The 17,455-nt window shown below is 42.7% G+C and overlaps 1 protein-coding gene across 1 annotated transcript in view; it reads right to left on the reverse strand.

Moving 5' to 3' along the window:
* The window catches only part of WDFY2 (WD repeat and FYVE domain containing 2), a 179,016-nt gene that overhangs the window by 76,312 nt on the left and 85,249 nt on the right, over positions 1–17,455 (reverse strand). Inside the window, exon 4 of the mRNA XM_043578142.1 lies at positions 15,487–15,560. Coding sequence (XP_043434077.1) covers positions 15,487–15,560 — 74 coding nt within the window. The remainder of the gene's footprint in view (positions 1–15,486; positions 15,561–17,455) is intronic.

Consider the following 17,455-nt stretch of genomic DNA (forward strand, 5'->3'; position numbering starts at 1 on the left):
GCAGTTCTCAAACTCTCTGGTTCCCTTGACTCTTAAAAGTTATTAAGGACTCCATGGGTTGTATCTACTGATATTTATCAAAATAGAAATTAAAACTGAGAAAATTTTAAAATATTAATTCGTTAAAATAACAATAACAGATATAGGACAGATTCATACAAATCACATTCTTTACTAAAATATCTATATTTTACAAAACAAAAAATTCAGTAGGAAGAGTGACACGGCTTTCCATTTTTGCAAATCTCATTAACAGAGGACAGCTGAATCTTTATACCTGCGTCTGCATTCAGTCTGTACACATACTAGAAAATGAGAGTGAAACCAGCAAATAGCATCTTAGTATTATTATGAAAATAGCTTTGACCTCATGGACCACAGCTTGAGAATGACTGCTTCAGTGTCTGACCTGACTTTTGGTTTTGACTAACCTCATTTCAGATTCTGCCGGTCTGCCTGCAGAATTCAAAGAATTATTCCTGTTTGTTGATAAATTATGAAAAGAGGCTTCTCTGGCTACATGGAAGAATTGTGGAGAATGAAACATCCTCTCTACCCAGGAACTAGAAGAGTAGGTGCCTTTTCATCCTCCTCTCAAATTGCCTAATGACCCTAATATCTTCTGACCACATGTATTTTAAGAAGTCGTGGGGAAGGAATACTTCTGCTGCAAACTCCCAGCTTCAGCTCCAAACTCTGTTAGAAACCCCGAGTTGGGGCGCCTGGGTGGCGCAGTCGGTTAAGCGTCCGACTTCAGCCAGGTCACAATCTCGCGGTCCGTGAGTTCGAGCCCCGCGTCGGGCTCTGGGCTGATGGCTCAGAGCCTGGAGCCTATTTCTGATTCTGTGTCTCCCTCTCTCTCTGCCCCTCCCCCGTTCATGCTCTGTCTCTCTCTGTCCCAAAAATAAATAAATGTTGAAAAAAAAATTTTTAAAGAAACCCCAAGTCATATTTCTAAGAAGACTGACATGTGTCACAATATGGAAGCAAGAGAAAAGATAACTCAGGTTCACATAATAGCAGCTTTTAGCCTCTCTAGATTCAAAATATCACCTACAACAAAACCAAATTGAGGCCTACAAATTCTTCCTATCAACTCTCATTCAAATTCAGGTTTACACACAAAATACACAAAGGCCATTTCAAGGTTTTTCCACACATTAACCACAGGGCTGGCTGCTGCTTCTCCAGGTTTGCCTGGGTGGTTACTGGTTTACCTGTACCCATCTTTCTTCACATGGATGGTAACTCATTTTTGTGCTTTCCTACCCCGAGTCTTCCAACACCGAATGCAAGTAACCAGATACTGTCGGTTTCAATAATATCTCTCCCAAAAGAATGGCAGGGAGAAGGTAAAAGAAAAAAGATAAACAGGTTTGAATGTAATGACTTTCAAGACCGCCTCTGGCAAATTTCAGAACCTTAAGGACAAGCGCTCTTGGAAGTTATTCAACGAATGCGGAATATCCTCTCAAGGCCAAAACCTGAAGCCAGAACACTAATGTGTTACACGAAGAAAGCTGCCAAAGTATTCTCAGCCCCCAATACCCTTCATGGAGGGGAACAGAGATCACAGATTTTCAGTTAACAGCTCTACACAACGAAAGTTCTGCTGTAACATTAAATGGCAAATTACTTGAGAGATCAGTTTACACAACGCCTAGTTGCTCAAACTTATTTTTTAAACAAAAAGAGCCTCAGAAATTTTGACCAAATTATTCTGAACAAAAAAGCTGCTAACATATCAATATTCCCAATCTACACTGAGTAAATTAAGGCCTGTGTAAAGTTAACCAACTTGCCCAATATTATCCAGCTAAAACACTTTAGAGCTAGGATTCAGATGCAGATTTCTCTGGAAGCAAAGTTCACACCTCAACCACCAAGACAGCCGCCCCTGATATTTGCCCCTGATGCATGAAGGCAAAGTGTGCTGACAGTGGTCTCTACCAGGATTTATGAATAAGCCCTACCTGAGGCAGTGAGGAGAGTACACTCGCTCTCTCCACAGCAAAGAGCTGACAGGAAACAAGGGCTTCTTGAAGGCCTACTAGACCATAAGAATGAAAGGGAAAGGACCAAGAACTTCTGGTGAAACACAGATGAAACTGATTGGTTTTGGGGTGCCTGGGTGGCTCAGTCAGTTAAGTGTCCTACTGCAGCTCAGGTCATATTCTGATGGCTTGTGAGTTTGAGCCCTCCATCAGGCTCTGTGCTGACAGCTCAGAGCCTGGAGCCTGTTGTGGATTCTGTCTCCATCTCTCTCCGCCCCTACCCTGCTCATGCTCTGTCTCTCTCTCTCAAAAATAAATAAACATTAAAAAAAATTAAAAAAAAAAAACTGGAAACTTCCTCTGGAAACTACTACTGAGGTTCCAATTTATGTGAGACTCTCTACTGGGTACTGGAAATGGCCATGCAAATAATATGTTTGCTGCCTTCAAGTTGCTCAGGCAATGGAGGTTAAGAAAACAAGGAAATTAGCATTTATGAAATGTCTCTTATTTACCAGACACTTTCAGGAACTCTATGTGTTATTTCATTTGATACACAATCATATACATGACACATACAGTGATACGTAAACTAGTACGTATCACTAAATACTAAAGTAAAAATTTGAACTAAGTGCTATGAGAACCCTTAAGAACCTTTTAACGCTGCCCTGGAGGATAGCAGGCTTCTCATAAGAATGGGTTTGGGGCTTTAAGCCAATTCTTAAAGGCAGGAAAGGGGCATCTGAGTGGATTAGTCAGTTATGCGTCTGACTCTTGGTTTCGGCTCAGGTCATGATCTCACGGTTTCATGAGTTCAAGCCCCACATCAGGCTCTGTGCTGACAGTGTGAAGCCTGCTTGGGATTCTCTGTCTCCCTCTCCCTCCGCCCCTCCCCGACTTGTGCTATCTGTGTCTCTCTCAAAATAAATAAACTTTAAAAAAAAAAAAGGCAAGAGAGGAGTTACTTGAGAAGGAAACAGAAGGTCTGGAACATTCTATGTCCATGGGCATTGATGTGTGAACCAAACGAGTCAGATATCTGGGTAGAAGAGTTGTGATAGATGAGGCTGATGAAATGGGTAGAATTGAGGAATGTGAATTTTATACTTCTGGAAGTTGCTGAGAGTCTATAAAGAGGAGTGACATAATTACAACAGAATTCTGAATATCTGGTGGCAGAGGAGCTGGGGGAAACTAGAGACAAGAGATAGTAGGAGTAATGTGGGGCTTTAATCCAGCAGCCCAAGCCAATGTGCATGAGACAGAAATTTTAAAGGTACCAGTGAGAACAGACATTGAGGGAGAGCCTGAAGACTGTTCTGAGGTCAGCGGGCCAGGGCAGTGATGCAAGCTTGCAGGCTGCAAGCTTGGAGGGGAAATGTGGCTCTACTATAATTCCTATATCTGGTTGGGGCTACTCAGTAATGCCGATTTACTAAAGGGAAAAGGAGAAAGAGCATATGCTGGGGAAAAGGCAATGCTTTCTATTTAGAATACGCTAAACCAGAGGTGTCCTAGAGACTCCCAGGTAGGGATGCCAAGGGCATCAAGAGTCAGAGGTCAGGCTCAGGAGGACAGAATGGGCCCTGGTCTTGAGAACCAAAGATGTAGGGATTACCAGGCTGTAGGAGTAGAACACAAAGAAAGAGAAAGAGCACAAGGCAGGGCCCCAGAAGTGCTGACATCTTGGGCTCTACCAGAGAAAGGAAGAGCCAGTAGGAAAATCTAGACAGAATTCAAGGTTGACTAAATTTAAAATACCATACCAATACCCAACCATGAAACCATGCAATCCACTGAAAGGCACCTGTCCAGCTCTTTTCCCTCCTATCCATGGTAGACAAGCTCTTGGCAGAAAAACCTGCCCTGTTGTGACTTCTCCCCATTCCAGGAAACCAGTTGGACCTGAGTTACTGCTGAGGATGGAAAAACAGTACTGTTCTATGTGTCAATATGGTTAGCAGTCTTTTTGCAACCGTGTAATTTGTTTCAATGAGCTTAAGGTCTCATACTGATTTTCTTATATATTTTTAATTTTTTTTAATGTTTTTTTTATTTTTGAAACAGAGAGACAGAGCATTTTCAGGGGAGAAAAAGAGAGAGAGGGAGACACGGAATGCAAAGCAGGCTCTAGGCTCTGAGCTCTCAGCACAGAGCCCGACACGGGACTTGAACCCATGAACTGCAAGATCATGACCTGAGCTGAAGTCGGCCGCTTAAGTGACTGAGCCACCCAGGTGCCCCACTGATCATTATCTTCTGACACTAAACTAGTATATATAAAAATACAACATTCACTGAAAACTGAGAGAAGAGTTATTCCCCCATCCGTGAGGAGGCAGAACTGGAGGCAAGTGGATTACAGAGCCTACATTCAAGGTGTAATGCCATAGGATCAGCAAATAAACAGGGAGGGGCACAAACAAAAACTCCTTCAGGCTACCACTACCCTGAGTCACTGGAGCATCCTACAGTAAAACAAAGAAACACAGCCCTGCACTGAACCCCCACTGAACCCCAGGGACCAGGGCATACCTAATGCCACTCCCCTCTCCACTGTCATAAGCTTCGAGCCAGCATGCAGGCAGCCTGTTTTCAAGAGTGTCTCAGATCATTGTGTGGGTGCAGTAGCACCAGGTGATAGCAATCCAGGGACAGTAAGGGCTATAAAAGAATAACTGCTTCTTTCACATATTTCGGCTCTAGTGAGTTCTCAAGCTTTATAGCAAAAGCATAAATGTCAGATGGCTCTTTGGGGGGTCGGTTTCATGACCGCTGTTGTCAAGGAACTTTAGGAGGAATGCCTTCAAAGGTGATTTATGTGGAAATGCCACATTGGTCTCTCTGGGCTCTGAACTTTGCCATCTAAATATCAGTGACATGAGAACCATGGCCCAGCTCTATAGTTTATATAAAAGATTAACTCCAAGTGAAAATCAGCACAATATTCGTGCACACAGAAAATATTCTCATATGCCCGGATGGAAATGGTTAAGAAAAGATTCATGAAACAAGACTGATTCCCAGTGTTGTAAAAATCTGCAGGACCACAGACAGCTGCCTGGACATTGGTCTATAAAACTCAGACTCCTAAATGAATAGAAAGTGACAGAGCCCTGATGGCTGGTAGCACCCCCTCCTCCCACACTTCTTCGTCTACTAGAGTGAGGGTGTCTCTTGTGATAAGAAATTTGCCACACCTTCTCCAAATATCATTCAGAGCATCTTCAGTAATCTGCACACCTCTCTGAGTTTAACCTTTTCCTGGGTGATGAAGGTTAAAATGGCAACAACTTAGATGAGAAATTTTTTGGCAGAAAAATTAGTACTTGAGAATCCCTGTTTTTTTGCAAATCACTGGTGAATTACTGTCGTGAGGCAGCAAAGATCAAAGATAGGACCAGAAATAAGTTGAACCATCCTATGGAGGATGCCACCATTAAGATGCTTCCTCCCCTTACAACTGGCCTGAGAAATCCACATGACATGGACTTTCACCAAGTCTTCCCAGTGAAGAAGGAATTTTCCTTCTTGGAAATTTGGAAGTCTTGGAAAATTTCTGTTTTCCAATGGAAGATGCTGTTGTTGCTAATGACAACGATGTGGAAAGTAGCCAATATCATGAAGCACTTGATATGCATGGGCACTGTTCGAAGTGCTTTATGTCTACTATGTCAGATAATCCTCACAACTCTGTAAAACAGTTATATTCTCCCCATTTTGCAGATGAGGAAACTGAAGCACAGAGAGTACAGCAACTTGTCCAGGATGACACAACTTGTGGGGAGCTGTGATTGAATTAGAGCTGTGATTAAATTCAGGCAGTCTGATTCCAGTGCCTATGGTCTTAACCTCTATATACTGTGAATGCAACAGACGACACTAATTAACTCACTCATTAATTTCTCTGCAAATATTTACAGAGCACTTACAATTCATGGGCACTGCGCTGAGTGTCAAGGATGTAACAAAGAGTCAAGCAGATACAGTCACTGCCTTGTGGAGCTTATGCTGACTATTCATATTAATCAAGTAATCACACAAACAAGTATAAAATGGCAACTATGACAGTTGCTACAGAGGAGGGGCACTCAGTGCTATGAATACCTATAATCCAGTAATAGGAACTATTGGAAAATCAAGGAAGACCTCCCCAAGGCAATGAAACTGAAACTGAGACCTGACGGATGAGCATTAAGTGGACCAGGAGAAAGGAAGCTCATTCAAGGCAGAGGCTCCATGAAAGGAAGGAAGCTGGTGAGCATAAGCAACCAAAAGTGGCCAAGGCTGAAACTCCAGAAGGGACAGCACGGAGCAAAAGGAGGATGTGGAGAATGGGACCCTGCCGGGTCACACGGGCCAAGTGAGGACTCTGGGCCTGTGTACTACAAGCAAGGGAAAGCCACTAAAGTATTTGGCAGGGGATATGACAAGGTCAAACGTGTATTTTGAAAAGATTTTTCTAGGTCCAATATGGAAAACAGACTGGAGGAGGTAGAACGGACATGGGATGATCAGTGAGGAGGTCAACTGGGGGGTCCAAAGAGGCGAGATAAGCAGGGTGATGGGGTGGGGGAGGGTTGATAACAATGAAGGTGATGATGTAGTGGAAGCTGAGAGGTATTTAGGAGGTAAAAACCAGTAACTGATGGACTGGGCAGAGTCAAGTGAGAGTCAAGCAAAGAGGAGGGAGGATGACTCCAAAGAGACCTGGCTCACACAACCAAGTGGACAGTGGTTACACTCACAGACACAGGGAATGCTGAGAAAGACCAGGTATGTACGGAGGCACAGGAGTCCGATTTTGGACCCGGTGAATTGGAGGTTCCTTTGAGATATTCAATAGGAAATATGAAGGAGTGGGAATGTCAGACAAAAGGTCTGAACAGAGATAAAAAAAGTTGAGAGTTATTGTCACATGGGTAGCAAACGATGCCATGACATAGGCAAGGCATCCCAGAGAGGGAAGAAATGAGAGCCTAGAAGCAACACTGAACCACAGCTGGCCAGTCCTCTGGCCTCTCATCCTAGGATGAGAACAGAGACAAAACAGAAAGTAGGAGGAAAACCAGGAAAGTGCTGCTGTGGATGTACACGGAGACTACTTCAGGAAGAAATGGCAGGGCGAACTGCTGCAGGCAGGTCAGACATGATGACGACTTAAAAATGTCAGCTGCACAGGGGCGCCTGGGTGGCTCAGTTGGTTAAGCATCCATCTCTTGGTTTCGGCTCAGGTCATGATCTCACAGTCCATGAGTTCGAGCCCCAGGTCGGGCTCTGTGCTGTCAGCGCGGAGCTTGCTTGGGATTCTCTCTCTCTCTCACGTCAACAAATAAATTTGAAAAAAACATTTTTTTTTAATTGTCCGTTGGATAGATCCACGAGATCTTTTCTAACCATTGCCAGAGTTGTTTGGGTAATGTGATGAATCTGACAGCCAGACTGCAGGGGTCTGAGTGGAGAGGGGAAATGAGGAAATGCAGGAAGGCACAACAGACAACTCTTGTGAGAAGTGTGATTATAAGGACAGAAGAGAGACAGAACATTTGGTGAACAGGGAAGAGAGCTGTGATGTCTATGTCTATGTTTTTCATTAAAAACAAATGGACAGACAAACAAAAGCAAACCTTAAGTGTGTTTAAAAACCAGTGAGAAGGATCCAGGGAGGAGGGAGAGGTTATTGAGACAGAAGACTAACAGAAAGTTACTTGGAATGCATTACGCTCATCAATTCCTAGCCATTGCCTTTCTGAAACACAGATATACCCCTTGATGTAGCCGATATAAGAAGATGACCACCCTCTGAAATAGTAATACAATGTCCTCGTAAGGCCATCCTTTGTGGCAGATAACTCCTGGAGACAGTGTAAAATGATTTCAATCTACCATGTACTCTTACTGGGGCTCTTCAGCACCCGATTTAAAATACAGGGCAATCTGGGTGTTCTTACAGATATCCACGCTACAGGATCAGTCTCAAGGTGGAACCAAGGAGACCTTCAGAAATTTATTATCGCAATGGAGAGGCCACAAAATGATCTTGGGGCCAAGAATGCTCTTGTCATCTGCAGTCACTACCACTTGACAAAGTTTTGCGATAACACAGGCACTGGACAAAAGATGATAGGATTACAAGTACAGTGACATAACTGGAGGAGAGAAGCTGGTCCTTGAGACGTTCTAAGAAGGTCTGTGATCCACACAAATACTGACAACATAGTAACTCCCACAACAACAGTAAGTAGATTCTTTGACAAAACCACCTTCAGTGAATTATACTGTACGAATACATACTAAGGAACTGGAATGTCGGCACCCCAGGACTCTTCCTTCAAGCTAAGCAGGAAAAAAGTTACTCTGTAAGTACAAAACTTGGAAGGCACCAGGGTCTCCCCAGCAGGAGTGGCCCAACTGTATACTCCACTTGGGTACAGCTGAAATATTTTATTCATAGGCTACCTGTCATCACTGTAGAACATGACCTCACCTTTTGGGTTTGGTCCCCGTAGGCTCATTACAACCCACAGTAATAAACAACTCATCCAAAATATCTCATTACATTAAAGGCTCAAATTCTTTTTTTTTTCCTCATCTTTTTAGCAGTGGCCAGATGCATGGAATAACACAATCTTCCAATTCATTAATGACCATCCTAGAGCAATTCCTTGTGGTTGGTCTGTCTTAGTTGTATGAAAAAAAAAAAAAATTAGCCTGGTATCATAAGAAAAAAACCTGTCCAGAATCAGGGAAACCCTAGCTCTGCGACCACTATCTTAACATGTGACCTATAAATACGTCACTTAATCTAGGGGAGGGTGGCATGAGATGTAGAAGAATGAAGGTCCCTTTCAATTCTAATATTTTCTTATCTCCTCCAAGGGGATTTTGAATCATCTTCTTTTAATATCTTTGGATGCCTCTTCCTGAAGGCATCGTATTGCAAATCTACAGAACTGTTTCCTAATCAACTGTTAGAACACTGTTAGAGAAATACTGTACATACAATCTCATCAGGTATCTTGAGTTGAACAGCGTCCTCCCCAAATTCATGGCCACCTAGAACCTCAGAATGTGACCTTACTTGGAACAAAGGTCTTTGCAGATGTAATTAGTTAAGATGAGATCATACGGGATTCGGGTGAGCTCTTAATCCAATGACTGGTGTCCTTATAAGAAGGGCACATGTAAATACAGAGACACAGAGAGGAAGGGGACGTGAAGATGGAGGCAGGGATTGCAGTGACACATCTACGACCCAAGGAACGGTGAGGATTTCCAGCAACCACCAGAAACTAGGGAAAAACAAAAAAGGATTCTCTCCTCGAACCTCCAGAAGAAGCCCTGTCAACACCTTGATGGTGGACCTTTTGTCTCTAGAACTGTGAGAAAATAAATTCTGTTGTTAGAACAGCCTTAGGAAAGTAAAACACCAGGTACTGATACCCCGCAACTGGTAATGACTCCTCTTGCTCTCATGGCAAATACACGAGGACTAGTAAGGTGCTACCACACCTCAGACCATCTGAAAGTGGTAAAACTGAACTTGGGGAGTTCAAGATCCTGGTTTCAGATGACAAAAACAGCTCTGATGACTCTTCGGTTTCCTTCCAGTGGATGCCAAGTATTACACTTTCAAAAAGGTAATTGCTCCTTTTATTTGAAAAAAGTAATATCCTCTCTCGCAGAAACTATATTCCTCTCCCTTGAAGCTACTGGCCTTCTGGAAGGGGACACTTTTTGCTTCCCTGTGGCAACAAGACTCCTTGCTTCAGTGATTACTGTGACCTGTTATCCAGATTCCCTATCTATGAGATTCTGCCAAGCCCTACACCACACACCATGTGAAGCAGTTTCAGAATATACCATCTAGGGAATAAATACTGGTGACCACAGAGCAATGCTCTTGTAAAGCTGTTAATTTAATAGGTAGGATAGGAGTCTCTAAATAATAGGAAATGATGTGAGAAGGCATCTCCTTCAACAATCCCAAAAGTTCAACAGGGCCCTAATCTTAGCGGAAAAATGAGGCAATGCCAGATTTATGAACAGCACATTTTTGGGGCTCACAAACTGTCAAGAACATGTTATGTTTCTGCTTAGGTTTCTTAGTGGTTTGCTTATTGCATCTCTGTTTACGAATTTCAAGAAGCAGAGTATGGACATCAAATTCTTCTATATGCCCCAAGTAGTCATGTAAAGAGGATTCGCTCACACTGTGTCAACCATTGAGAGCAATTTACCTTGCTGGTTACGTGGCCGGCTTTGGTGTTAGCATCCTGATGACCTAAATCGAAATGCCTTTCTTCCCTCATTCGACATTTTACAAAGCGACATTTTACAGTGGTCTAGCAACTCTGTGAGGACACAGACTGAAGCTGACGTGGGCTCTGCCTTCAGGCAGTTCACAGTCTAGTGAAGTACACAGTCTCACCAACAAATGAGACAACATGCCCAAGGGCACTCAGGAAATGGAAATACAGTCGCCTACTGGGGAAGAACGGGCAGGGAATGGAAAGCCTTCAGCAGGAATTCTTTATGGACACAGAAGTGGCTCCGGGGCAGTGGTGTGGGATGAGGAGAAAGCCCAGGCTTCACAGGCACACACAGTTCCCAGCTCTGCTGAGCGCTGCTTCCTGGCTAAGTAAGCTGGAGAAGGCGTCTGCACTCTCCAGGCCTCGGTGTCCTTATCTGAGGAGTGTCCCCCCTCCGATTACTGTGCTGCTGGAATGAGGCGACGTATGGAAGGCGGAGTGCCTGGGACACAGTGGATGCTCCATTCGTGTTGGGTTCTCTTTCCCTTTTCATTCCCTCGAGCAACCATGGGAACTAGCAGTAATACGTACTACGGGAACATCATAACCACAAGAACTATCAAAACAACAGCAACAAATCCATACGTGGTCGGTACCGTGTTTTTTGTACAATAATCACTATCTTGAATGCTACTCATTATACAGATCAGTCTTTTCTTCTCATCCCAAACTTACCATAAACACATATATGAAAACACTCTTCAGAGAACAGAGATTTATCATTTAGGGGCTTTGTCCAAAAACAAACAAACAAACAAACAACCTTCAATAAGTACACATTTATCTGGCAAGATTTCAATAAAAACTCCGGCTGAAGCAGATAGTATATGTATTTCCCAAAACTGGCATATATACTTGGCTATGACTACAGCCATTATTCAGTAGGGTCGGTGAGCATCAGCTCAAGGAAGACCTTTCATTTCTGCGTGGATGTTTCCTCAGCCGCTATCCTCTCTGAATACCTTAGAGAGTCTTCCAGTGGTGCTGGAGGGAGAGCTTCCCCGTTAGGGTTCCAGCGTCTTCATAATTTAACCACCCACCCTGAGCCAGGGCCTTCACGACCAAACCCCATCCACCTCGTATACTTTATACTCCACTCCGCAAACTGGGTCACTTCTGTCCAAACATTCCCTCCCCTCTCTTACTGCCATGTTTTTGCCTCCTATGCCATTCACCTTGCCTGAAGTACCTTACCTTCCGATCTTCAGACAATGAAATCCTAGCCCAGTTCCTAAACCCAGCTCACATCCAGTCTCCACAGAGCTGACCCGGACCATTACCTCCCACCCTCTCCTGACCTCACTGTCCTGACAACATCACACTCACTGGTGTCCCACTGCTGGGCTGTTTTTGTTTGTTTTTTTTTTATTCTGTTACTTACTTCATACCTTCACTCTTCATTTTTTCCCAACCAAATAAGCTTTTTGAGACTAGGAGCCACAGGTTAGAATCGAGCATAATTCTTTCACACATTATTGATATTAAAATTTATTTGTGGGTCGGCTAGAATACTTGAGGCACTGTAAATGAAAAATTTCAAAGTCCTACTTCAGCACTTAAAGCGGTTTGCACAATACGACTGACTTCTTTTGACATTAAAACAGATGACATTTCCGAAAACTCAAGATGAATTAAACTATCGGCATAACATTTTCCCCTGCAGAAGGAAATTCCGTTGCAACAAATATTTTGAAAGCAACAGAATTATACAAATAAAGTACCTCAGACTTTAAGCAGGTACTTATTACAGCCAGCTATATTAAATAATGTTTGTACGCTAGTCAACAACTTATTTAACAAATTATTCATCGAGTCCCTAATTTGTACAAGGAACCATACCGAGAGCCTCTGGGACGGGAGAGGAATAAAAGACAGGCCAAGTCCTCAACACTCAACACTTTAACGGAGAAGACAGACTTTAAAACTTTTATAAAACAAGGTGAAAAGAGCACTACGATATAGCTAACCTGCTGAGTAATGTGTGCGATTAATTTCACTTGGTGGGGCTTAGGAACCATCCGTCAAAACAAAACAAAACCAAAAAAGGAGAAGAGGACACTGGAACGAGGCACTGAGAGATAACTGGGACCCTGTAGACCAAGATGGCAGAAGGGGGGTCCGGGTCGTAAGATCAGCAAGAGCGAAATGGACAGACATGGAAACACACCCTCAACCATCCTTGCTTCTCTCACTTGGTGATGTAACCTGCTACCTCATGAGAAATCGAAATGGCCCTTCCTCTCCTGTATCTCCCAACTGTGTCTGCCTTCTGCTCTCTCTCGACAGCTTCCTCACTCTTCACCAAAGCTAAATTCTCCTAGCCGTTCAGGCCCCTCCGGCTGCTGTCTAATGTCTCATCTTGTTGCAGGCTCACCCTCCCTCTCCTTCCCTTTGTGGACAAGTGTCTGAAAGAATGGTCTCCATTGTCTCTACTCCATTTCTTTTTTTTTTTTTTTAATTTTTTTTAATGTTTTTTTTTTTTTTTTAATTTTTTTTCTCAACGTTTATTTATTTTTGGGACAGAGAGAGACAGAGCATGAACAGGGGAGGGGCAGAGAGAGAGGGAGACACAGAATCGGAAACAGGCTCCAGGCTCTGAGCCATCAGCCCAGAGCCCGACACGGGGCTCGAACTCATGGACCGCGAGATCGTGACCTGGCTGAAGTCGGACGCTTAACCAACTGTGCCACCCAGGCGCCCCTGTTTTATTTATTTTTGAGACAGGGAGAGACAGAGCATGAACAGGGGAGGGTCAGAGAGAGGGAGACACAGAATCTTAAACAGGCTCCAGGCTCTGAGCTGTCAGCACAGAGCCCGACGCGGGGCTCGAACTCACGGACCGCGAGATCGTGACCTGAGCCGAAGTCGGCAGCTTAACCGACGGAGCCACCCAGGCGCCCCTGTCTCTACTCCATTTCTAATTCACTCAGTTACATAAGGTTAACTGCCTCTTGAATCTTTTTTACCCAGTAAAATAAAGACAAACAAGGATATGCTTTCTGATTTCCTCCTTTGTTTTAAAATAAGTTAACCAATAATAATAATAAGTTAACCAATATTTTTAAAAAACTTATTTGCTATATTCAGGAAACAGAGAATGTATAGTCTCTGCATAGGATTTCTCATGTCCAGAAAGTAAACGATTATGCAGCTGAGACTCTGTGTATTTTCAGTGAAGAAGCTGTTATTGTCATGACCTCAAACAATCCCTTCTCTCCATGTGCCTTTCCCTAACTCAGCTCTTCACGGTTCTGCCGATGAGAATAGGTAGGGTAGACAACTCCTCCTCTTCAAAAGCATAAAACAGGCACTTTTAAGGAAATGATGTCATACTAGCTGGGTCCTCCATCTTTTCTAGAAGAACGGGGTACGGTAAGGTTTGGTTATCTCCACGCCGTACTGACACACCTACAGAGGCAGCCCAGTCTGGCCCCTGATTTATGTTCTGCTTCACTGGCAGTTTCATTTACTAAAGGAATAATGGCTGAGGTGGTCTCGCCTCTTATGTACGATAAATAGCCAGAACTCTCCATAACTTACTTTGCTCACCTTTCTTGCCTTCAAAGCCAAATTTATCGGCACCCATTAGCCACCTACACGGATTTCAAACAATGCAAAGACTCACCCATATGTTATATACATGTCCGTCTTCATGGACAGTGAGTGTTACATACACTAGTCCATGAACTGTTGGACAATATATAGATCTGAGCTCCTCTTTGCAGATTTCCTTTGTAGTGAACACTTCAGTTCACTGAACAATCCAGTTACCCCCCACTTCATCTTTTAAAAATAAATTTATCCCCCACATACCCCACTTTTTAAAAATAACTCTCCTTAAAGCAGACGAAGTTCTGTAGCATGCACTTCTCTTCTGTCCTCCTACAGAACAGTTTACAGACCTAGAAAATGCATTGGATATGATAGAAATTCCAAAAATATTTGTCAACAGGCAGCTTTATGTTTAACAATATTGTTAAAATTTCCATAAAGGTCACCGAACAAATGTTTTGACGAAGACCAAATGGAAAACTTCAGGCCCACCTCTTCAGACCCCTTGTAAGAATCAGGTTAAGATTACAGATGGAAACCCACATTCCATATGTCTAAATATTTAAAAGTTATGTATCAAGTTAAACTATTAAATAAAATATGGTCTCTTCCTCCAATCTTGACAAATATACCTTAAACCACCTGGAGGTACAGGAACGAATTCAGAATTTTTAGACTCCTTGAAGTTTTACAATATAGTACAAGCTCTAAGCTGTCTGGGGTCAGGAAAATGCCAGTCGGGGTACTCAGAACATGGGGGTGGGTGGAGTGAGGGCATGAGCTGGACACATACCCTTGATCCCTGAGGTCCTTCATCCTGTGGGGAAATGTGGCCAGAATAGGCTCCTCTAATTCACAGGTCCTAAAGCAGAGCCTCTCTTGCTGGGACTGAAGGAAATACTGGGTAATTTACCAAACTGGAGAGTTTACCAGATCAGTCTTGTTACACTTAGTTAATACACTAGCTGAAACTAAACATATAAAAAGATGATAAAGTAAGTAGTAAAGCCTGAAATTCCAATCCCTAATCACTTCAGCTCCCTCAAGCTCTATAATAAAAGAGTCTAATATTTATCTCAATCTACCCTACAGCCTAATGTAGATTCTGTGCCTTCTTTACAAATTTATACACTTGACAGAACTCCATTCACACACTAGAGGGAGTTAAGACAAGAGGGAGCAAAAGAAGAGAGCAAGGAGAAAAACATCAAGTATCAAAGATCAGACATGCAGGTCTAAGAAGACGTTTCCCTTGTGCTGTCACTTGTCTGAGGAAGCATATGACACCATGATTAACCATCTGATCAAAGCCGCGAGTATCACAGGCTGCTGTCACTAGCACACAGATTCATGTAGTTCATTCACTGGCCTCATAAAGCTCCTATTCTAGCCACTGTGTCCACGGGAAGGCAAGCTCAACCTTGTCAACGTTCCAACTGAGACTCACACGGACTCTCCCTACACCTTGCCGTAATCTGCCGCGCTGCACTTTCCACTTCACTTCGCAAGAACATTAATTTGTTAATTTGCAAAAAACTAACAAATAACTCTCATCACAATACATATATACGCACTCCACAAGAAGGGAAGTATTTCAACTGGAAATCTTATTTATGTGTACTTACTGAGATTGTACCATTGTCTAGACCTATGGACAGTCTTCTTGTTTCCGGGTTAAAAGACATGCATGAACATGGAGCTGAAAGAAATGAACATGTTGATGAAATTAACAAAATGATGATTCTCATCGATTCAGGAGCGACTAACTAGCTAAAAGCGTGTGGCTATTTTTTCCCCACGATTTCCTGAAAAACAGTTCATTTAACGCCCACTCACCGAAAAATAAAAACAGTAATTTTACACAAACCCCTAGTTTTTCAGTTATCCTTTTAATGAATATAACAAGTAAGATGTTCTCAAACTGGACTAGTTCCAATGGGCTTAGTCTCGGCTATTCTGTCAGTATCGAGTCTAAATTCACTTGACTAGGTTACCAATATTTTGTACTGTGTTCTCCCTCTGTTACCCGTCTATCTCTTCCACTCACACCCTATCTTTAATAGAAACAACCTCAACCAGGGGGAAAAAAAGAGATCTTATAATTCCCTCCTCCCCCCACCCCGACATATACACACTAGTATAGAAGTCTATTTTTTGATTTAGAATTGACTCAGGGCATGTGGACTAACAGAAGTTTTTTACTCTCAACATTCAAGGCCGCTAACTGAAAAAAGACTGAGGATCTGTCTCAATTTAAGAGAGAACCAACTGGACACAGGGCCAGGCTCTGTAGAAAAGAAATCCGGTCTGGACAGGGCCTCCCTGTGCTGCAAAATTGGCTACTACCTGAGTATACCTGAGCCAAGCAAACTAAGCATACTTGGAAGCCAATGTGGCCAAGAAGTGCTTGCTCAACAGTCGGCATCCGGGTTCCTACACTGGCTCGTAAGAATGGGGCCTGTTGACAATTTATCCTACACTGAAATCGCTGTTGTGCAAATGAGTCCAACACCAATTCTTAAATTTCTCCCCGACCTTCACAGTGGCCCTGCTCATCATCAAATCGTATTCAGCCTCAAATATTTTTATTCCTACTTTTTACAGTTATTGTTAGACGTCGTACTCAAGGTCACACAGGGAAAAAAAGTTGGAGAAGGTTCAAAGACATAATTCATATACACAGTCCCATTTTGAAATATGTAACTTAGCGATTATCTCGAAACTAAATTCTAAAAGAATTTCAAGTTCTACTAACAGAGCTACTTCATGAACACATCACTTAGTAACATTTTTTTCATTCTCTATAAAAGGACCCTGAACAACAGAAAAGATCTTCCAAACTACAAGTGTTTATTTTCTAGTTCTTAATGATATGTTCAGAAAATAGAAACACAAAAAATCATCCCCACACACACAACCTCCACCAGTACAACAGAGAATCTTCTCTCTGATTAGCCACAAAATTAAACTAGATTCCCAAAAGTACACTGCTGAAAAAAGTAGTCAAATGATATTTAATGTGCTGCCCTAGGAAAGTCATCCTTACTCGCCCATGGCCCGTGAAATATGTTGGCACAATTTCTAGACAGGTGCTAACATGCCAGGTCTTATAGCCTGTAACATGCGTGCAGAATTAAAATCTAACGATTTCATGGGAAATCATGTTAGCTGGAAAGAACAACAAAAAAATATATGTTGTTACTACAACTACATAAAGTACATAGACACCTAAAAACATACATGGAAAAATGAAACGGTTTTTGTGTTTGTGTGACAAGTTCATTTCTTAAAAAATATTTTTAATGTTTATTTTTGAGAGAGAGAGAAAAAAAAGAATGAGTGGGGGAGGGGCAGAAAGAGAAGGAGTCACAAAACCCAAAGCAGGCTCCAGGCTCTGAGCTGTCAGCACAGAGCCCAAGGTGGGGCTCAAACTCATGAACGGCGAGATCATGACCTGAGCTGAAGCCGGACACTTAACCAACTGAGCCACCCAGGCGCCCCCAAATTCATTTCTATAATATTGTCTTTAATCTTATTTCACTATTCCTCTTGAAAGTTTTAAATATCTAATGGCTTATTAAGGTATGGGCATGA

Source organism: Prionailurus bengalensis, chromosome A1 (assembly GCF_016509475.1).
Source record: "Prionailurus bengalensis isolate Pbe53 chromosome A1, Fcat_Pben_1.1_paternal_pri, whole genome shotgun sequence".
NCBI classification, from domain to species: domain Eukaryota; kingdom Metazoa; phylum Chordata; class Mammalia; order Carnivora; family Felidae; genus Prionailurus; species Prionailurus bengalensis.